The sequence below is a fragment of the Neomonachus schauinslandi genome, chromosome 4 (genome assembly GCF_002201575.2).
Source record: "Neomonachus schauinslandi chromosome 4, ASM220157v2, whole genome shotgun sequence".
NCBI lineage: Eukaryota > Metazoa > Chordata > Mammalia > Carnivora > Phocidae > Neomonachus > Neomonachus schauinslandi.
Window position 1 is genome coordinate 11,913,002 of NC_058406.1, and position 21,955 is coordinate 11,934,956.

The window sequence follows — 21,955 nt, forward strand, 5'->3', positions numbered from 1 at the left end:
AGGTGGAGCTGATGAGTCAGGTGGGGTGACTGAATGCTGGGGATGAGGGAGGGGGAAGATGGAAGAGGTTGCCTGGGTCTCTGGCTTGGTACCTGGGGTGGAGGCTGTGCCATTTGCTGAGACAGCCAGTGGGGGGCAGGTAAGGAGGTGGTGTGCCTGGGGGGCTGCTGAATCGGCCACTTGTGGGCGTGGGGCTGGCCGCACCTGACCACAAGCCCCTTGGGCCCCTCCGTGCCCAGCCCAGCCCTGCACCGGATGCCATTAACTGCCACGTGGAGCCTGGGACGTCCCAGAGCCGAGGAGAGAGTCAGTGATCCCTGAAGGTCCGTGGTGCCCATCAGAGACCTGGGTCTGGCTTTCCGGCTCTCGGGATGTGCCCATTGAGTTGGGTGACTCAGGGCGCTCGCCACTTCCTGCTATTAGAACCACTGGCCCTAGGCCCTCTGGCCCTGCGGGAATCGGTGGGTCCCCTGCCTGCTCGAGATAGTTGAGTCAGAGCCCCTGAGGCCCACAGGGGGTCCAGGATTCTGCCCTGGGTGCCCGGGGCGCCCTGGGAGATCCCAGAGGGATGAGTCAATGTAAGGAGCTGAGAGGGCTCGATGGGCGGTGAGCACTCCGATGCCCAGAACAGCACCTGTATGCAAAAGCACCCGGGACACGTTTTCTTCAACGAGTGACTGAGAACCTTGGACCCACACTCGGCTTCCCATGACTCTACCAACGTCTATCAAATGACTTCCCCAACCTGAGTTATTCCTTCCATCCCCCCCCACCCCATCCACTAGTTTTTAAATAGTCTATGTTGGGGTCTCAAACAATGGCCCGAGGGCCAGATCTGCGTACACTATAGGCTTGACCTATCATGTTGTTTTTAAGAAATACCCAATTTTAATGCATCAGGCAAAGCAGGTTTTACTCCCTTTGCCACAGCTGGTATCCCTCCCGCTGCATTGCACCCGGCAGCTTCGCACATTTATTATTTGCCCAAGCCCTGAAGGCATCTCAGTCTGGAAGCTCTGCGCTAGCCCCACGGTCCCGTCTGGTGAATGGGGAAGACGGGAGGTGGGGTCTCCTGGGTTCACGGGATGCTAGGTTACCTGAGGTTGGAAGAGTCCTGAGGTCCCTGAGGTCTGCCCTTCTGATCTCTGCTCCAATATCATTTCCCCAGCGAGGCCTTCCCCGATCCGCCGACGCAAACAGCACCCCACTCCCTCTGCCCCTCTACCCTGCTTCACTGGGTCTCATTACTCCTGACGTCCCAGTCTCTGTCCTGCAGTGTCTTTCCTGTCTCTCTTGCTACTCTGTATGTCCCATGAGGGCAGGGACTCGGTCTTACTCACCGCTGTATCACCAGTGCCAAGAATAATGTCTGGCGCATGGCAGGTGCTCAAAATGATTGTTGGAGAATGGGGAAAATGAGTCCCCGGACCTGGTAGCAACAACACTGGACATCCTCCCTGCTGCAGTGCCCCGGGCTGTTCCAGGGGCATCCTGGAGTCATGCTAGGGTCCCAGGGTCACCCAGTAGCTGAGAGGCCTCTCCCCTTGCGAGGGGCCGTGTTTGAGGCTACCCCGGGCAGGTCCTCCCAGCTGAAGGTTCTACCTGCCAGAGGGGAGGGGGTAATGATGTCATTCAGGTCCCCCACCCCTGCTCCTCCCAAATTTGACCAATCAAGCCTGAGATTCCAAGTTCAAATAGACGACAGCATGGGTGTACTGGATGTGCCTTTTTGTGGGTTGTGCCCGGGGCAGGGACCCGGGCAGGTCATGGTGTCTGAAGGGACATGTTCTCAGAGCTGGAGGAAAGAGGGATGGGGGCAGGGAAGCCCAGAGCAGGAAAATCTTCTTTTTTTTTAAAGATTTATTTATTTGAGAGAGAGAGAGAGAGCACACGGGTGCACACAGAAGGAGAGGGAAAGGGAGAAGCAGACTTCCCACTTGAGCAGGGAGCCCGATGGGGGACTTGATCCCAAGACCCTGGGATCATGACCTGAGTTGAAGGCAGATGTTTAACCAACTGAGCCACCCAGGCGCCCAGTCTCCTCATTTTTTCTTAAAGAGAGACTTCATATTTTCTCCAATAGTAAAAATATTTGCTTACCAAAACTTTCAAACAATACACAAAAGCATAAGGAAGAAGGTAAAAACAAAACAAAACAGCAACAACAAAAACCCTGATATTCTGTCTCTCAGGGATCCAGTCAGCAATTAAGAGCCGATCCAGGGTCAGATGGCCTGGGTTCAAATCCTGGCTCACTCACTTTCCGGGGTCAGATTTCGAGGGCGTCCCTTAGCTTCTCTGTGCCTCTCTTTGTCTGTAAAATGGGGATGCACGAGGTTCCTCCCAGGTTCTCTGCCCACTCTCTGCGACACTCTCCCTTTTTCCTCTGGCCCTGAGAACATTTCCCTTAAGCCACCATGACCTGCCCGGGCCCCTGCCCCACCCACAACCCGCAAAAGGCACATCCTATTTGAACTTGGGTTCCCGGCTTAGTTGGTACCTGCCACCTAATATTGTGGTGAGGATTAGGTGGGTGATGACATGGAAGGGGCTGAGAACAGTGCCCGGCACATGGTCAGCGCTAGACAGGTGTCTGCTAGCGTCTCCTTACCGTTGTCACCCTCATCACCGTCATTTTTGCAGAAAGCTCTTCATCACCAACCTGCCCTCTTCCCTTCCTCCCTTTCCCTTGCATCCATCCATCCGTCCTTCCATCCATCCATCCTTCTCTAATGGGAATATTCCCATGTGCTCTCTGCGAGCCTGCTTCTTACACTCCGCATTAATTACATATGAACCAAATGGCTCAGGTTCTGGTTACTGGGGTGGAAACCGCCGTGCACCCCCGGAGCGTTGTGTTGCTAGGCTCTGTGTCCACGGGGGGTAAACCTAGACTTTGCATCGGTGCCATTGGGTGTAAAGAGCTTTGCAGATGGAGAACATTCGCCATTGGACGTGTTGGCCATAAGGAAGACGTTTCAGGAAGATCTTCCAAGTGAAAAGTAACCACATAAATGCTTATACCATTTTTGTGTTTCCTGTCTTCCTCCTCGGGTGGGAGGTTTCCGGAGCAGGGACGGTGTCCCCCTCCTGCCCCGTCAGACTGGCAGTTCCCCAGGCAAGGGTGCTCCTTTCCCCCTCTCTCTTTGCCGTCCTTCCCACCCCAGACCCGTGGATGGCAGCAGGCCTGGTTGCTCATCCCGATTCTGCCCCGTGCAATGGCTGCTCGCGAACGAGAGGGCCCTGTGGCCCAGGGGACACTGGGGGAACGCCCGTCCTCCTCATCCTCGACGCCCACTGTGAAGGGAGCCAGGCACCTGTAAAAGGTTGCTGTCCTTGCAGGCTTACTAGACACTTTCTGCCTAGCTGGGAGGCCCCTGCCCACCCTGCCCACCCCCAGCCTTCCCCGTCTCTCTGATGACAGCTCTGTCCTTCCAGCTGTCTCAGGCCCAAGCACTCCCATCATCCCCGACTCCCCTCTTTCTCTTGAGCCCCCACACCCAGCCTGCCCACCACCCTTCCCAGCTTGGACCTCTGGAGATGTTCCGAATCCAGGCGCTCCTCCCCATGCTCACGGTTGCCCCCAGGACCAAGCCACCATCGTCTCAACTCTTATGGTGCCTCCCAGAATGTCAACGCCGTCAGAGCAGGGACTGTGGTCTGTTTGCTGCTTGGCTGCGTCCCCATCGCCTAAAGGAGTGCCTACCGCTTGTCAAGTGAGCGACCGGGATTCCACGACACCCTGAGAACAGGCGGGGCTGCAAAGAAGGGATTTTGAGGAAGGAATCAGCCCTCCCCCAGCGCCTTGCTCTGAGCTCCTTCAGAGCTGCCCTCCCCCCTGGCTGGCTAGGGGTGTTCCCCTGGGGGGGCTTCTGCTGCCATCTCTGGAGTTGGGGTGCAAGGCTGTACCCTCACCTTCTGGGGGTGGTTTAGTGAGTCAGGAGGACCTGGGTGTCCTCCATGGCTGTCCCACTTACTGACAGTGGATCCTCTTCCCTGTAAAATGAGGATACTAGGAAGAGTGGTGAGCATTTCTTTTAGCCGATGCTAGGTGTCGGGCACTGTTCTAAACCTCTTACGCATAGCTCATGCATCCCCACATCAGTCCAATGGAACGGGTACAACTGCCAACTCATGGCCGGGAAGGGGAGCCACAGGAAGCCCAAGGTCATAGATTGTGAGAGGCCGAGCCAGGATTTGAACCCCGGAGGTCTGACTGCCCTGTGCTTTGGATGCATGAGATCAGATCTGCACCAGGCACTTTATCAGCCCTCAGAAAGTGCTGACATCATGACAGTGAGGGTTCATGCACCAAGAGTCTGAGGATGGAGTCAAAGGTAGGGAAGGAGAGATAGGGCCCACGGGGAGCTTCTGGTGGCAGCTGAGCCCTGCTCCACTGGGGCCCCCGACTGAAGCCCCCACTTCCCAACTCTCTGAGAGACCTGGGTGCCTCCTCCCCTGGCCTCCTGGATTGGCAGGCCTGAGTGAGAGGGCTGGGCGTGCAGCCAGGAGGTGGGGACTCGGCTTAGGCAGCTAATCAGGTCACAGGGTGAAATTAAAAGGGAGGAGGAAAGCACCGACCCATCAGAACGCACACTCCTTCCTGGAGACCTGGTGCCCAGGAGAGGAGCCGGGGAGATAGGAAGTGCAGAGCCCGGGAGCCAGGGGCACGGGATGGCCCCGCAGAGAGCTGTGCGGCTGTCCCTGAAGAAGCCCACTTATGCCGTGTGTGTGGTGGGGGTTGAGACGTCTGTGGACGTTCACAGGTGAGAATTGAGAGGTACCCACCTGGCTGCCAAGGGCTGGGCCACACCGGAGGACCCCGAGGCCATGGGGGGGGTGCCCGGTGGACAAATCGAACACGGAGGGTGCTGGTAGGCAGGTGTTCTGAGAGCAGAGCAGGTGGAGTGGGATGGAGAGCACGGGTATCAGGGAGGAGCTAGGGTATCAGGCCCGTCTTGGGGTTCCGTCTCTCCTGGGTACCCGGGGTCAGGTCTTTGGCCTCAAGTCCCTGGTAAGGGTTCTAGCTCTGAGCCCCGGGCTCTGCGTTCTGATGTAGAGAGGAACTGGTGTGTGACATCAGAATGAACTGGTGCTCAGGACGGGGAGCAGGACCGGGCCTCCCTGAATTGCTCCCTCTGTTTCTTGCCAACAACCCTTCTGTCTGAGGTAGAGGTGTGGGGTGTATGACAGCTCGATCCTTGGAGGCAGGCCAGGGTGATTGGAATCAGGAGGGAGTCTCAGAGGGATGATTCAAGGAGTTAATAAAGGACAGGAACCTAGAACAAGACCCGGGCTTGTTTTTGCCACGATGATGATGGTGTCAGCGGTGAGGGGAGTCATGGTGACATCTGAGGGGCCCCAGAAGAATCAGCTTCCCCTGTTGGCCCAAGTCTCTGACCTGTCCTGGCTCTGCCCAGACGGGGGCCCAGGGACCTGGCCTGGTCTCATTTTCCCCACCTGGCCACGGAGGGAGCTGGACTTGGGGATCTCGGGGGGCTTTTCCAGCTCTGATACTGTCTCTGGACTCCATCCTGTCTGAAACTGTCTAGGGACTCCATTCCTGCTGGATCAGAGGGTGCTGGAGCCCCAGCAGATGAGGGGCTCAGGGTGGGATCCCCCTCTCAGAGGAGGTGGGGGCTGGGGAGTCTGTCAACAAGGTGGGATCTGAGCTCCCACTGCCTCTTGGGTCTCAGTTCCTGTGCTGTTCCAGTCTGGTTGAGTGGCCTGGGGCCCCAGTGACAGGGCTGAGGAGGGGGAACCAGGATGCTTAGTAGCCAGACATTGGCTCTGAGTCCTATCGGGAGCCCCGGCGTGGGGCTGGTTCTCTCGGATCTGGGTGGCCAGCCGAGATCCCATTTTCTCCTGCCCTTTTAACATAGTGTTTCCCAGGCTTAGCAAATGGGAAAACAGGATACCCAGTTAAGTATGCATTTCAGGTAAAGAGCAAATAATGATTTTTAGTATATCGTATGGGACATACTTAGTTTTTAAAAACCACTGCTTAGCTGAAATTCAAATTTAGCTGGACTTTTTACTATATCTGGCCACCCAGTTTTAACACCAAGGGCAGGGGAGGGGTCACTGGTGGGCTCCCACTGTCCCGATTCCAGACCTCTGCTCTTATCCCGGGGGGTGGTTGTTTCTGGAAGGTCATTTCAGAAACTTAGGCCCTACACGGTGCTGCTGACTAAGGCCAGAAGCATTTTCCTGGGAGCCACGAAACACAGGTTCTGATCCCAGCTCTGCAGCTGACTTGCTGTCCAGCATCGGCCGAGTCACTGGCCCTCGCTGGGCCTCATTCCTTACCTGAGCCTCGACAGGGTGAGCCGAGTCCCGTCTTGAGTTCAGTGTGGGGGTCAAGTGCCCAGATTCTGGAACTGGACGTTTGTGTGACCCTGGGCAAGCCACTGTCCTTCTCTGGGCCCTGGCATCCTCATCTGACAATAGCACCCAGCTTAATGGAGTGGGGGGGATAAATGAGACCCTGTGTGTGTAGGGCCCTGGAAGGTGGAGGAGGTAGGTGCTCACAGCTCCGACAGCTTTGCGGGCCCCCTTTTCTCCAGTACCTGTTCCTCCCGTCACGTCTCAGTGGGTGAGACGAACAGAGGACAGATGAGGCTGTGTGTGTGGTGGGAGCAGAGGGCAGTGCTGTCTGGGAATCCCCTTTGGGATCACCAAGCACCTCAGCATCCTCCGATTCTGGCCCTGGCCCAGCTGGGGAGCACGAGGAAGCTGCCTGGGTTGGCCACAGCTGGGGTGCTCTGGTTGACTCTGGGAGGGGGTGCCACTTTGGGGTCCTGAGTGAGCATTTTTAATTATTTTATTTTAAATGTGGGGCTCGGACCCATGACCATGAGATCAAGACCTGAGCAGAGATGAAGAGCCACACACTTAACCAACTGAGCCACCCAGGTGCTCCCTGAGTGAGCATTTTGAGAGACCCCCACTCAACAGCCCTTTGGGAGCCTTCATCCTGGGCATTGGTCTTGATGAGGGACGTAACTACTGAGGGTCTCTAAACTAGAAAACAGAAGTTTATTCTGCAGCAAGTTGGTTTAGAAGTAGACGTAAGGAAGAACTTCCCGTCCGTCCAGTCTGTGATAGGTAGAGAAGGGGTCATGGAATTATCAGCCTGGGAAGGTTTGAAGAGGGGCCTGAAGGTCACCCAGGGCCTGGGATGGCTAGGATGATGAACTTGGGGCTCCTCTACCCCCATTGCCAGGTGTCCGGCTCCAGCTGAGGCCAAGCAGCGGGTTTCTACTTAACCTTGCTGATAGAAGGGCAAAGCACCCCCCCAAAGAGGAGGTTTGCCAGTATCTGAGCTGCCAGGAGGTTAAGTCCCCCCAGGAGAGCCAGTGGGGGTGGGCACGCGTGGTGATGAATTTCCCCCAGGTGCTGTGTGGACTGTGTAGAGAAATATTTGTGTGGGGGGTAATTGTGTGCCCCAGCCCAGGGAACCCTTAGAAATCCCCTAACCCAGGCGGTGCTATAGATTCCCCGCTCCCCTGACTCCGATGGACTAGCTCCCCACCCTGACCCGTCACCCTAGCAGACTTGCTCTCCATCCTGACCCTCCGGGTCTGGTCACATCGCCCTGGTTTTCCCTGTCCTTGCTTGGAGGTGGCCCCCAGAGGATGCATGCCAAAAAAGGGGGGTGTGGGCAGTGTGGGGAATCCACTCGTGGTGCAGTCTGGTCCCCTTTGCCCAGAGGCCCGAATCAGAGCCCCAGGATAGAGGCCATAATGAATGTTTATTCTCTGGCACGGAGGAGAAGGCTGGCTGGGTGGGGGACAGAGACATCCTCCTGGATCTCTCCCAAGCCTCCCCCAGCTCTGCAAAAGCATCAGAGCAAAACAGACTCTTCCGATCAGATGGGTAGCATTTGGGGTGTCCAGGGAGGAGGGACTCTGGGGGGCTTCTCTGAGGAGCCAGAGAAGCCCCAGACTGCTTCTTTTTCCTGGGGTTCTGTGTATTTCAAACAAGGAAAATGCCAAAACAGAGTTATAAGACCTGTGGTATATATATTCTTAATGTTTACATTGAGTAAATTGATGCTTTTAACGTGCGCAGAAGTACAATGAAGCATAATTGTGCTGCTCACGGGATAATTACAGGGTTGCTGCAGACACTAATTCGTAATGACTGATAGACTCTGAGAGCCGGGCTGGACCTGGGTTTAAAAGCCGGGTGAGGACCATCTCTCTTCCTGGCTCCATCCTGGGCTGCACCGCATTCCTTCATTAGAAGTAATGTTACAGTGTAAATGTGAGGTGCTTGGAGACTATGGGGCCAGGGTCCTCCCCACACGCAGTGAGGTCTGGACATGGAACGGTGCAGTGTGTGTTCTTGGGACAGAAAATGTTGGCATCAGGGCAGACCTCTGAGGTCAGCCACTCTTTAATCCTACAGGTGTCCCTGCCTCCCTGGTCCCTCTGGCCACCTGCCATTTGAGACCATGGGCCCCTCCCAGCCAGTTGCTCCGTCCTCCCCTCCCTGCCCCTCCCATCATTTCCAGTCTTGGAACTGATCCTCATTCTTCACCTTTGGTTTCCCTTCCAGCTCCCATCACTGTCAACTTCCAGCTGTCCCTTCTCCTCCCAGTCCCTGCCCTTCCTCGCTCGGTGGGCCCACCAGCTGGGGACCCCGGGAGAGCACTTGAGGCGCCGGGAATGGGAGGGTTGCTCACAGGTGAGGTAGATTCCTCCCGACCCCAAGATGCTCTCCACGTGACATGTTGTCCTCAGCTTTGCTCCGTCCAGAGAAGCTTCTACTCTCTTCTCGGTGGCTGCTAAGCAGTTGTTTAGCTCTGCCAAGTGGTCCTGAGGCTCGAAGATGTTGTGGGTGGGCTGTGGGGCTAGAAGGAACCGGCAAATGCCCACCCAGCCGAGGACGTCAGCTACCAGGGGAGCCCAGGAGGAGGGCCTCAGCTGTGGGCCTGGACAGGTGCCGTCCAGACAGTGTGTGGGCGCCCGGCCCTCGGAGCTGTGTTCGGCCTTCCAAATGCCCCGGAGAAGCCAGTCACCCTGCATTGGAGTCCAAGGCCACTTGAAGCCCTAAAAGTGCTCCAGCCCCATTGATGACCCCGTCTACCCCCAGCTGGGTCATGGGCACCGTGCTGGCAGAGGTGGGCTGAGGCAGGGTTGAAAACTCCACAGTCGTACCCTGCAGAGGGTGCAGCTGGTGCGGCCTAAGCTGAGCTGAGCCAAGGCTGCGGGCCCAGGTTGCTCACCTGGGATGGAAGGCTGGGCAGCATCCTCACTGGGCCCCTGAGGAGGAAGCCCTGTGGGGTTGGGGCCACCTGAGAGTCAACGCACTGACTGCTGAGAACAGGGTGGCTGGTAATCATGACCTCTCGCTGGGGGTCAGGCTTGTCCCTGCAGGCTGTGTGACCTTGGGCCAATCGCTTAGCCTCTCTGTGCCTGTTCCGCCCCTGCAAGTTGGGGATAGCATTGTTTATTGTTTCTACCTGTGGCCTTGGCCCCCATTTTACAGATGAGGAGTTTCATCACCCACGAAATGCATATGCACAGGCATGCTTTTCTTTCTACGGATGGGGAGCCTGTCGGTGAGAGGGAAGAAGTGACTCACAGGGGACTTCCCATCCACAGCTCTTGGCTCCTCGTGCAGGGAGGTTCTGGTCCCCGGCCCCCGTGTGCCTCTGCTCGGGAGGTCTGTGGCTGAGAGCTGCCGCCCCTCCTCTCCAGCCCCCACTCCCAGGAAGAGCAGGGGTCCGCTTGAAAGAAGGTCTGCCTAGCCTGGGCCCTCCTTCCAGGTCCTGGGTGTGCCCCTCCCTGAGCAATGACAGGGCGTAAGTTACCCATGATTGTTATCTCTGGGAAGGAAGGAAAGAAAGAGAGAGAACACAGCCGCACCCTGCACCCTTTTAGGTTTAGGAGGAAATGTCTGCCCGTGATGTGGGGTCTGCAAGGGGCCAGCCATCGCCCTCCGCCGACCACATTCAGCACCCGGGGAAGGTCTAAGGGGAAAGCCACATTGGGGTGGGGAAGCTGGGGAGCCTCTGGGGCCTTTGCCCCACGGCAGCCATTTAACCAATGGTATTGAACACCTGCCCTGTGTCCAGGTCCATGCCGGGCTTGGCATTTGGGGGTGATACGGCCCATAGCAGCCCGTGAGGGACTCCTGTCTTCATCTGGGAGCGAAAAGAACTTCAGGAGGTGGATGTTAACCATCCGCATTTTTGGTCAAGCGGGGTAGTGAAGGGAGGTACAAGGATCCTCTTATCCACCAGCCCTCTCTCCAGGACCTGCTCGCTCCCCATGTCCTTTCTGACCATAATGACAGTGGGTGGTACTGTAGCAAGGGATCGTGGCCCTATCTCAACGAAGTGTCACAACAACCCCATGATATACGGACAACTCTGATCTCCACTTTGCAGACAAAGACACGGAGACACAGAGAGGTCGGGAGACTTGCCCCAAGTCACACAGCCCACAAAATGCTAGAGCTGGGATTTGAACCCAGGTCTACCTGATCCCAAATTCTGTGAGTTCAACCCCCAAAGACCTCACTGTCTGGGAATCTTCTATGTTGCTGGGTCAGCTTGAGGGGTGGAGTGGGGTCAAGGCAGAGGTTGAGCTTTGGAGTCAGTCCCAAGTGGGGTCACATCCCAGCTCAGCCACTGTGTCCCCGTGTGTGACCCCCCCTTTGAATTTCAATCCATCTTCTGTAAAATGGGGAGAGGAATCCTAACTTCCCAGCAGGCAGGGGCCAAGGGGATGGAATTAGAACGGAATAAAAGTGAGGTGCAGACCATGGTACACCTGCCCCGTGTGGACCCCTCGACGGCAGGGCCGGGGTGATTCACCTCTGCCTGCCCCGAGCCCAGCGTGGTGCCTGACGCACAGCAGGTGCTCGGGGAGTGCATGTTGAGGCATAGCAGCCCACAGCCCTAACTGGAAGCTCCATGGGCCCCTGGGGAGCGGCTTTCTTTAGGACGGAGGCCTGGAGGGGGCTGGCCGGCTCTGTGGGACCGTCAGCCATGGCGAGCCTCAGCATCCAGCGGAAGCACCCACAGGGCTGGCCGCACCAGAGAGGACTTGCTGGATCCCGCTGGCTGGCCCTACGGCATTTCTGGTGGCTTTGGTCCAGAAAATGTCAAGTCGAGGACATCTGGAAGGTGGAACCTTGGGGGCACCCAGTGGGCAGGTGTCTGGCCAGGTGTGAGGGCAGCTGTAGGCTTGGCCAGCCCCGTCTGCTCGAGAGCTGCCCACTGGCTCTCTCCTCAGCCTTTCCATCCAATTCTGCATTATTCTCCCCTCCTGCCTTTGCCTCTCCCCTGCACAGTGCCCTGGGCCACCCTCCAGGGCACACTGATCCTTTGCCACTATACCCCCATTCCCACCCACTAGCTGGAGGCTGGGTCAGCACCATTCTGCCCTCCCTGCCCAGGCCCTAGGCTGGGAAGAGGGGCCCCAAACCCCCGAACTCTATCCCTGGTGGGCTGGTGAACTCTATCCCCAAGCAGCAGCTATGATGGAGGGCACGGAAGGGACTTCTCCAGGGCTGTTGTGTTTCTCCTTAGAGACCAGGTGGTAAGTTTCTGAGTAGTGGAGGTGAGGTGTGGCCTTCTGAACCCCAATGGGAGGAAGCTTCTCAGAGCCAGGGTGCAGCTAAGCAAAAGGAAAAGCTTTCTAATTACCTGAGCTGTCAAAGCACAGAGGGATGTGGGGTAGTGAGTTGTCTGGTCTAGGAAGTGTTCAAGCACAGAGTCCTGCGATGGGCAGGAAGCAGGCCAAGATGATCTTTGAGACCCTTTTCTGACCCAGGGCCTGTGCAGATACTCCACAGACTCATTGTTTTAGGGCAAGCGGGAGCCAGGAGGTCATGGGTGCTGCCCTCTTGGCCTGCACCAACCTCACCCCTGCAAAGTTCAGGAGCTCATGTGGGGAAGAGCGGACATGGTTTTCCTGACTCAGTGCCCCCCATGCTGTCTTGCGCTCCACACCCCCCTCCTCCATTCCCAAGGAATCGTGTTGAGGAGGCTGTGTTGCAAAGTTTCAACATTTTCCTTTTCCCTTCCTACGTTTTCCCCAACTAACTCATCCTTCCGGTGTCTGCCGGTGGCATGCTCAGGGAACACACGTTCATTTTCATGTCAGCCAGGACAGCATAAGATAGGAGACAAACCTGCTGCTCCCTCCTCCCTTTGTCAGCAGCGTGACTTAACCTCTCTGAGATTTCTTCATGGGCTAAATGAGGACAGCAATGCATACCCGGGAGGGTAGTTGTGAGTGTAGATGAGATCGCGGCTGTCAAAACCTGAGCAGGTGCCTGGCGCATGGTAGGTGCTGGAAAGAGCCACCCCAGCGTACCCCTCCCCACTGTTACCCGCAGAACACACTGTCCTCATGCCTTATCAGGTGGCTGGGAACTACCTGATGACTTGAAATTCCCCACCTCACGCTCTGCACCTCCTTCTCTGAGATTCTCTAAGAATTGACTCTGTTCTCTTTGCAGCCTCTTTATGAACCTGGTACACAGGTCCAGGTTTGGGCATGGGGTGTGGGGATGTGCACGAGTCAGGCAGGATGCTGCTCTGGGTGACACAGACGGACTGCGACGGGGCCCCGAGGAAGGTCTGAGCCAGTGCTGTGGGAACACAGAGGAAAGGACACGGGGAGCTGGCCCGAGTGGGCTGGGCTGTTGGGGGGCTCTGGGGTGAGTGATAGTAACGGGGGCAGTGGCACCGAATGCCTATTAAGGACCTACTTTAAATGCATCATCTCACGGAATCCCCCCAACAGCCCTAGGAAGTAGCTCTTTGGATTATACCCATTTCACAGAGGAGGGAAATAGAGGCTCAGAGCAGTTGAGTGACCGGCTTTGAGCCCACACTCCACATAGAACCCACACTTCCCTCTGTAGAGAGGTGGCATTTGAAGTGGGTCTTCAAGAATACAGAAGATTCCGCCTCCCCCATCCCCATCCGCACCCCGCACCCCTGCAGAGGTAGGAGAAGGGCACTGGGAAGCAGAGGGCAAGGAGAGGGCACCGGCTCATCAACATCAACGTGGACGTGATGATAAAGACACAGTGGTTACGTGTATGGTAATGGCTTAGACCTTCTCATCTGAAGGGTGCTTTCAAATCCATTATTTCATCTGACTGTGAGTTTGGGTTGGGTCTGGGGGCTGCTCCGTGAGACCCCACCGAAGGGCAGCCGGCCCGCAGGTGTCAGATGGAGGCTCCTACCGAGCAGCCCTCAGCCTCCCACCCCTGCCTGTTACACCCCCCAAGAGCAACTCTTCATCCACGGCCCCACCCACAGATCTGGGAGCCTGAGAGATGAGGAAAGGCAGTGCGAAACCCCTCTTCGAGGCCTGGGCATGGGTCAGGGGGAGGACCCCAAGGGAATGAGAATCTGAGGCAGCAAGTACCTGTCGGGCATAACCTGCCAAGCGTGGGCACCTGTGGCAAGCCCCGGTCCCCTCCCGCGGCCCCCTCCCTCTCCCTCTTCCTCCCAGTCTGCAAAGCTCCTGCTGGGATAGCCTCAGCTCTTCTGCACCATTTCCACCCTGAGAGGCAGCCCAAGGGAAACCGCCTGGATGGGGGTGATGGAACGGGGAAGGCAGTGGGGGCCGGAGGGCAGGTGGGACCTGCAGAGGTGGAGGCAGCGGCCCTGGGTGGCAGCCCTGCCCATCGCGAGCCGCCTGCACATCACCACCTCTCCCCGAGGCCCGGCCTTGGAGGGACTCATCTGGCACCTGCCAGGGGGGAAGCAGCCGAGACCGTACTCCCAGCATCCAGAGGCAGCAGTGACAGAGCAAGGTGGGGGGCGAGAAGCAGGCTGGGCTTGGAAGGGCCAGACAGACCCAAGCATTTGTCCCTTCTCTTTCTCCCTCTTCTTTTACCATCATTGTTGTTATTACGGTTACTATTATTTCTTACCCCAAATAGGGAGTTGTGTGCCAGGGACGTGGCTTGGACTTACCCTAAATAGGGAGTTGTGTGCTAGGGCCGTCAACTTTTGCCCAATGCAGGGGATTGGCTCCATGGAGCCCCGCTCCCCTTGAAAGGGCTGCGTCTGGAGTTGGCAGTCCCTGGCCGGGGTGGGGCAGGCGTCTCCCAGGAGCTGGGAACCTTCCTGCCACCAGCTGGCTGCCTGGGACTCGTGCCTACTTGCTCTGTGGGCAAAGGTTCTGGGGCCAGGCAGGCTGGATTCAAGTCTAGTGCAGCCACCTCCCAGCTGGGCAGTCCTGGGTTTCTGGGTTTCCCTGTCCTCATCCCTAATACAAGGGTTTGTTGAGCTCCTGGTCGGTGCCAGGCACTGACCTGGGCGCTCAGGTGACAGTAGCGTTAGAGAGAGCAAAGTGGAAAAAAAAATCCCTGCATTCTAGAGGGAGAAACAAGAGGGACAGGCAATAAGCAAATATGTCAAAATAAGCAGAATATGTCAGGGGCAATGAAGCTGGCTCACGGGGTCAGGGAGTGTGGGGTCCAGGGTGTCTTCCTATAACACTGTCCTGACTTGGGGCAGAGAAGACCTCGCTGAGAAGGAAATGAGGGGTGAGGACCCAGCAGATACCTGCGAGCTGAACATTCTAAGCAAGAACTGCAGATGCAAAGGGTCTGAGGTGGGAGTGAGCTGGGCGTGCTAGAAGGAGAGCAAGGAGCTGGGTCTGTGGGGAGGGGGAAAGGGGAGCCATGTGGTCAGGAAGCCATTTTGACCATGTGGAAGGGTTACAAGCAGGAGGGACACCAGAGGGCTTTTTTATTTATTTATTTATTTTTTTAAAGAGGACCCTTTTGCTGTTATGTCCAGAACAGACTGAGGGCGGCAGGAGAGGAGGCAGAAGACCAACCTGTTGTAAAAATCCACGTGAAAGCAATTGGTGGTCTGCCCCCGGATGTTAGCCGTTGGGGAGGTGAGAGTATCCGCTCTGGACATGACATGAAGGTGGAGCGTTAGGGTTTGCTGGGGCGCTGGGTGTTGAGTGCGAGGGAGAGAGGGGACCCCAGAGTGAACCTGAGGATGGGGCGGCCGGGGAAGGTCTTGGGCAGGCCTGGACGGGGCAGGGGTGGAGAGGTAGGAGTTTGGTTTTGGACACTGTAAATTAATTAGTTAAGTCATTAATTTATATTGTTGTTTTTTAGCGTAGAACTTCTTATAAAAAATTATTCCAGTATAGTTAACATACAGTGTTATACTAGGTTCAGGTACACAATATAGTGATTCAACAATTCTATACATTATTCAGTGCTCATCATGGTAGGTGTACTCATTAATCCCCATTACCTATTTCCCTCATCCCCCCTGCCTACCTTCCCTCTGTTAACCACCAGTTTGTTCTCTACAGTAAAAAATCTGTTTTTTAGTTTGTCTCTTTTTTTCTTGTTCGTTTGTTTCTTGAATTCCACGTATGACTGAAATCATATGGTATTTGTCTTTCTCTGACTTATTTCACTTACTGTTATACCTTCTAGATCCATCCATGGCAAGATTTATTCTTTTTTAATGGCTGTATAATATTCCATTGCATATGGAATAGAATATTATATGCATACATATATCACATCTTTTTTACCCATTTATCTATCGATGGACACTTGGGCTGCTTCCATAATTTGGCTATTGTTGATAAGCTGCAATAAACTTAGGGGTGCATGTATCTTTTCAAATTAGTGTTTTTGTGTGGCTTGGGTAAGTATTCAGTAGTGGAATTACTGGATCATAGGGTAGTTCTATTTTTAATTTTTTGAGGAACCTCTGTACTGTTTTCCAGAGTGGCTGCACCAGTTTGCATTCCCAGCAACAGTGCATGAGGGTTCGTTTTTCTCCACCTCCTCACCAACACTTGTTTTTTCTTGGGTTTTTGATTTTAGCCGTTCTGACAGGTGTGAGGTGATATCTCATTGTGGTTTTGATTTGCATTTCCCTGATGATGAGCGATGTTGAGCATCTTTTCATGTGTTTGTTGGCCATCTGTATGTCTTCTCTGGAGAAATGTCTGTTCATGTCTCCTTCCCATTTTTAATTGCATTATTTGGTTTTTTTGGTGGGGGCAGTGTTGAGTTGTATCAGTTTTTTATATACTTTGGATATAACCCTTTATTGGATATGTCATTTGCAAATATCTTCTCCCATCCAGTAGGCTGCCTTTTAGTTTTGTTGATGGTTTCCTTCACTGTGCAGAAGCTTTCTATTTTGATGTAGTCCCAATAGTTTATTTTTGCATTTGTTTCCCTTGCCTCAGGAGACATATCTAGAAAAATGTTGCTACGGCTGATGTCAGAGAGATTGATGCCTATGGTCTCTTCTAGGGTTTTTATGGTTTCAGGTCCCACATTTAGGTCCTTAATTCATTTTGAGTTTATTTTTGTGTATGGTGTAAGAAAATGGTCCAGTTTCATTCTTTTGCAGGTAGTTGTCCAGTTTTCCCAATGCCATTTGATGAAGAGACTGTCTACCCAGTGCATATGTTTGCCTCCTTTGTTGAAGATTAATTGACCATATAATTGTGGGTTTATTCCTGGGTTTTCTCTTCTATTCCATTGATCTATGTATCTATTTTTGTGCCAGTACCATACTGTTTTGATTACTATAGCTTGGTAGTATATCTTGCTATCTGGAATTGTGATATCTCCAGTTTTGTTCTTCTTTTTCAAGATTGCTTTGGCTATTCAGGGTCTTTTGTAGTCCATACAAATTTTAGGATTATTTGTTATAGTTCTGTGAAAAATGCTGTTGGTATTTTGATAGAGATTGCATTAAATCTGTAGGTTGTTTTGGGTAGTATGGGTAGTACGTTTTAACAATATTTGTTCTTCTAATCCATGAGCATGGAATATCTTTCCATTTGTTTGTGTCATTTTCAATTTCTTTCATGTTTTATAGTTTTCAGCATACAGGTCTTTCACCTCCTTGGTTAAGTTTATTCCTAGATGTTTTATTATTTATGGTGTAATTGTAAATGGGATTATTTTCTTAATTTCTCTTTCTGCTACTTCATTTTTGTGTATAGAAATGCAACAGATTTCTGTACATTGATTTTGTATCCTGTGGCCTTACTGAATTCATTTATTAGTTCTAATAGTTTTTTTGGTGGAGTCTTTAGGGTTTTTTATATACAGTATCATGTTTTTATTTTTTATTTAGTTTTTATTAGTATCATGTTTTATTTCATCTTACCAATTTGGATGCCTTTTGTTTATTTTTCTTGTCTGATTGTTATGGCTAGGACTTCCAGTACTCTGTTGAATAAAAGTGGTGAGAGTGGACATCCTTGTCTTGTTCCTGATCTTAAGGGAAAAGTTCTCAGTTTTTTATCATTGAGTAAGATGTGCTGTGGGTTTTTATTTAAGGCCTTTATTATGTTGAGGTGTGTTCCCTCTGAACCTACTTTGTTAAGGATTTTTATCATAAAGTGATGTTGTACTTTGTTGAATGCTTTTTCTGCATCTACTGAAATGATCATATGGTTTTATCCTTTCTCTTGTTGATGTGATGTATCATGAGGATTGATTTGCGAATATTGAACCACCCTTGTATCCCAGGAATAAATCCCACTTGATTGTGGTGAATGATTCTTTTTAATGGATTGTCAGACTCAGTTTGCTAATATTTTGTTGAGGATTTTTGTACCTGTGTTCATGAGAGCTATTGGCCTGTAGTTCTCTTTTTTTTGTAGTGTCTTTATCTGGTTTTGGTATCAGGGTCATGCTGGCCTCATAGAATTAATTTGGAAGCTTTCCTCTTCTTCTTTTTGGAATAGTTTGAGAAGAATAGGTATTAACTCTTCTTTAAATATTTGGTAGAATTCATCTGTGGAGTCATCTGGTCCTGGACTTTTGTTTTTTGGGAGTTTTTTTTATTACTGATACAATTTTATTGCTGGTAATCAGTCTGTTCAAGTTTTCTATTTCTTTCTGATTCAGTTTTGGTAGCTTATATGTTTCTAGGAATTTATCCATTTCTTCTAGATTGTCCAATTTGTTGGCATGTGATTTTTCATATTATTCTCTTACACTTCTTTGTATTTCTGTTGAGTCTGTTGTTATTTCTCCTCTTTCATTTCTGATTTTGTTTATTTGAGTCCTCTCTCTCTCTCTCTCTCTCGGGGTCTGGCTAGAGGTTTATAAATTTTGTTGATCTTTTTAAAGAACCAGCTCCTGGTTTCATTGATCTGTTCTGTTTTTTTTTTTTTTTTTTAGTTTCTATTTCATTTATTTCTGCTCTGATCTTTATCATTTCCTTCCTTCTACTGGTTTTGAGTTTTGTTTGTTGTTTTTTTCTAGCTCCTTTAGGTGTAAGGTTAGGTTGTTTGAGATTTTCTTGCTTTTTGAGCTAGGCCTATATGGACATAAACTTCCCTCTTAGAACAGCTTTTGCTGCATCCCGAAGATTTTGGACCATTTTCATTTTCATTTGTCTCCATTTCCTTTTTACTTCCTCTTTGATTTCTTGTTTCATTAATTGAAACATTCATTGTTTAGTAGCATGTTATTTAACCTCCATGTATCTGTGTTCTTTCCAGATTTTTTCTTGTGGTTGACTTCCAGTTTCCTAGTGTTGTAGTCAGAAAAGATGCATGGTATGACTTCAATATTTTTGAATTTGTCGAAACTTGTTTTGTGGCCTAACATGTGATCTGTTCTGGAGAATGTTCTGTGTGAACTTGAAAAGAATGTATATTCTGCTGTCTTAGGATGGAATGTTCTGAATATGTCTTTTATATCCATCTGGCCCAATGTGTCATTCAAAGCCACTGTTTCCTTGTTGATTTTCTGCTTGGATGATCTATCCATTGGTGTAAGTGGGATGTTAAAGTTCCATACAATTATTGTATTACCACCAATTACTTCCTTTATGTTTGTTATTAGCTGCTTTATGTATTTGGGTGCTCCCATGTTGGATGCATAAATATTTACAATTGTTATATCTTCTTGTTGGATTGTTCCCTTTATGAGTATATATGGACACATTAAATATAAAGTGCCTGTTAGACACCCAAGGGAGATGTTCAAAAAGCAATTAGCTATCAGGGTCTGGAGATGGAAAGTAGGGGTTCTAAGCATATCAGTGTGGCAGGTGGAGATCATCAAGGGGGTGAGTGTCACCAGACAAGAGGACTGAGCACCAAGCCCTGGGGCCAGGTGGGTAGGAGCCGGCAGGGACACACTCATAGGAATGCCTGCCTATTGCTGAGTGCTATTCCAATTATGCATTCTGGAACTGAGGGGGTGGGGGAAGCCACAGAATGGGTTCGGAGATCCACTGAACCCACTGGGAGCCGGACCTGAGCTAAACCCATTGGTTACCTGACCACTAAAATCCTCTACTCTGACTCACAGGTGGACATGACATGTGGATCTCCTGAAATTAGCCTCAGTTTGGAGCCAGTGTCCAATAAAGCTGGAAAAGTCTGATTATTTCCTTTTCCCCAGTGTACATTCACCTGGTTAAAGGCTGTGAATTCCTCTGGAGAAGTCTGGGAGAGAGGTGAATAGGACACATTTTTAGCAGTATAGTAGGGTCCTTCTGCAGGAGGACCTGATTGTCCATTTTTTAGGAAGTTTATGAGCCTATTGCAAAACACAGCCAAACACAGTATTTATTAAATTTATTAAATTTTTTGTTTAAAAAATTATTCATTTATTTTTAAGAGAGAGAAAGAGAACATGCACGTGCATGTAAGGGGAAGGGGCAGAGGGGGAGAGAGTCTCAAGCAGACTCTGTACTGAATGCAGAGCCCTATGCAGGGCTCAATCTCATGATCCCGAGATCACAACCTGAGCCAAAATCAAGAGTCGGTCACTCAACTGACTGTGCCACCCAGGTATCCCGCCATGACAGTATTTAAAATTAAACTCTATATGCTTACAAGTAAATAAATTATATTGAAAAAAAAGATAATAATCAGAATGCACTGCTTCCTTACTATTTTATTACACTCTACCAAGATCTATGCTCCGTGATCATTCACCTCTGTATGGTAGAAATAGTTATATACAGGGTGCTATTGTATTTCTTTGCAACTCTGAGTTCAATGATGTTGCACTGGTAACTTGAAATTGGCCATTGGTGGAAGTCTCTAGACCATGGAAATTGGCAAAGTCTACAAATCAGGACTCCCATTTATTGTTTTATTGATGAAGAAAAAGGAGATGAACGCAGATTAAATTTAGAAGTATGTTACGTTGTGATTAGCACAAAAAGTGAGGGAAGTGTTCGTCCAGCATTAGCTGGCTCAGCAAAGAAGTTGCTCATATCACCGATGGAGTGAGGTTTATCTCCACGGCTTCGCTTTCATTTTATGCTAGAACACAAATGAAAGTATCAGTCCGCGTTTACGTCACGCATCAAATTTCATGACGACAAATTTTGGGGGGAAAGAATGAGCAGATTGGGATGCAACTCCATTTGTGGAGTTGTGGTTGAATGGCCAGCATGGTTTGGCTGTGGTTTCGAGAGGCATTCTGCAAGAACTGGGGGGATTTATAGTAATTTTATGATGAAGAGTAACATATATTGTACTATTGTTAGTATGTTGTGCGCTACACATCATTTGTGTCAGTAAAACTAATAATCAGCTTAACTGTGCCCTCCCCCCACAACTGCTGGTGGTTAATGGGGGCCAGCCCGCCGCCTGGGGCACTCTGCGGTTAGGAGGGCAGGGCAGCAAGGAGAAGCCTGGGGAGAGAGGAGAGCCGCGTGTCCCAGAGGCCAAGTGGGAAGTGTTTCGAGGAGGACAGCTGATCATCTGGGTCAGATGCCCCTGGCGGGTCTCAAGAGGAAGAAGAGAAGGGACCTCTGGATTTGGCACCACAGCAGTTTCAACGGCACAGGGGGGAGGAGGGCCTGACTAGCGGCAGGTTACAGGGACAACGGGGAGACAGGATTGGGCAGCCAGCACGCAAAACTCGCCCAACTCCTGAGGCGTTTCCCGGTGGAGGAAAGGAGCCGAAGAGACGAAGGTGTGGGTGTCTGAGCTGTCACCTCCCACCACCTCTCCACCTCAGGCAGATGGGTTGTAGGCAAGAAACGGAGGGAGAAATTTGGGGCAGCCCAGTCCCATCCCCGTCTTGGGCCCCAGTTCATTCTGACGCTGCACACCAGTTCCTCTTGATGTCAGCATGCACAGCCCTGCTCCCAGAGCGCAGACCCCAAAGCCTTGGGGCTCAGAGCTGGAGCCCTTATGGGCAGGCTTGAGACCAAAGACCTGACCCCAGGGCCCAGGAGACGGAGCCCCAAGACGGGCCTGATACCCTAGCCCCTCCCTCCCAGGCTCTCCAGCCCCCAGAAATGTTGTCAGGCTGTGGGCAGTGGCAAGGGTCATCTAAGGTCGGTGGTCGGGAATCTGAGTGGGACGCGGTCAGCCTCAGGGTGTGCAGGGGCAGAGTGGGGAGGAGGGAGGGGGCTTTCTGGGGGCTGGGGCGGTGCTTAGGCAGTCTGAGGGAGGGGAAGGTGTGCAGAAATGTTGAGCGGTGCCAGGGAGTGACTGTGAGGTGGGCTGGGGACCCTGAGCCTGTGACCAGGAGGGGCCAGGGTTGCCCAGAGGGGCTAGAGAGGTCTTCACCCTCAGTGGCTGTGGGTCCCGGTGGCGCTGGGGGCTTGATGGGGTTGGTGCATCAGAGAAGTGAGCTGGCTGGTTAGCTGGTGGTATCGGCGGGCTGCTGATAGGGGAGTGTGTGGTGGGCGCAGTTCTTGGTAATGACAAAGTCTGGGGTCTGCCCGGGGCGTGGGTGGCTGAGGGCGGGGGCCAGGCTCGCTGGAAGAGGAGGTCAGGCGCTGAGGCGCCAGGGTGCTGGCCCATCACCCACAGGGCTGCTGAAATAGTAAGCGGGGGCAGCAATGCAGGGGAGTGGCAGGAGCTGACCCCCTCCAGGAATGGGGGCAGAGCGACAATGATGTGGCAATGACAGGGGAGGAGCACGCAGGACCCCTGCCCACCTCTGGGCCCGGGGGTAGGGGGAGTGGGGGAGGGGAGTGGCC

General features: G+C 52.3%; 1 protein-coding gene across 1 annotated transcript in view; it reads left to right on the forward strand.

The window, feature by feature from the left end:
* The first annotated feature begins 4,674 nt into the window (after nucleotides 1-4,674).
* The window catches only part of PADI1 (peptidyl arginine deiminase 1), a 38,311-nt gene continuing 21,030 nt past the window's right edge, over nucleotides 4,675-21,955 (forward strand). The window contains exon 1 of the mRNA XM_021683496.1: nucleotides 4,675-4,766. Within this exon, the coding sequence (XP_021539171.1) occupies nucleotides 4,675-4,766 (92 nt within the window). The remainder of the gene's footprint in view (nucleotides 4,767-21,955) is intronic.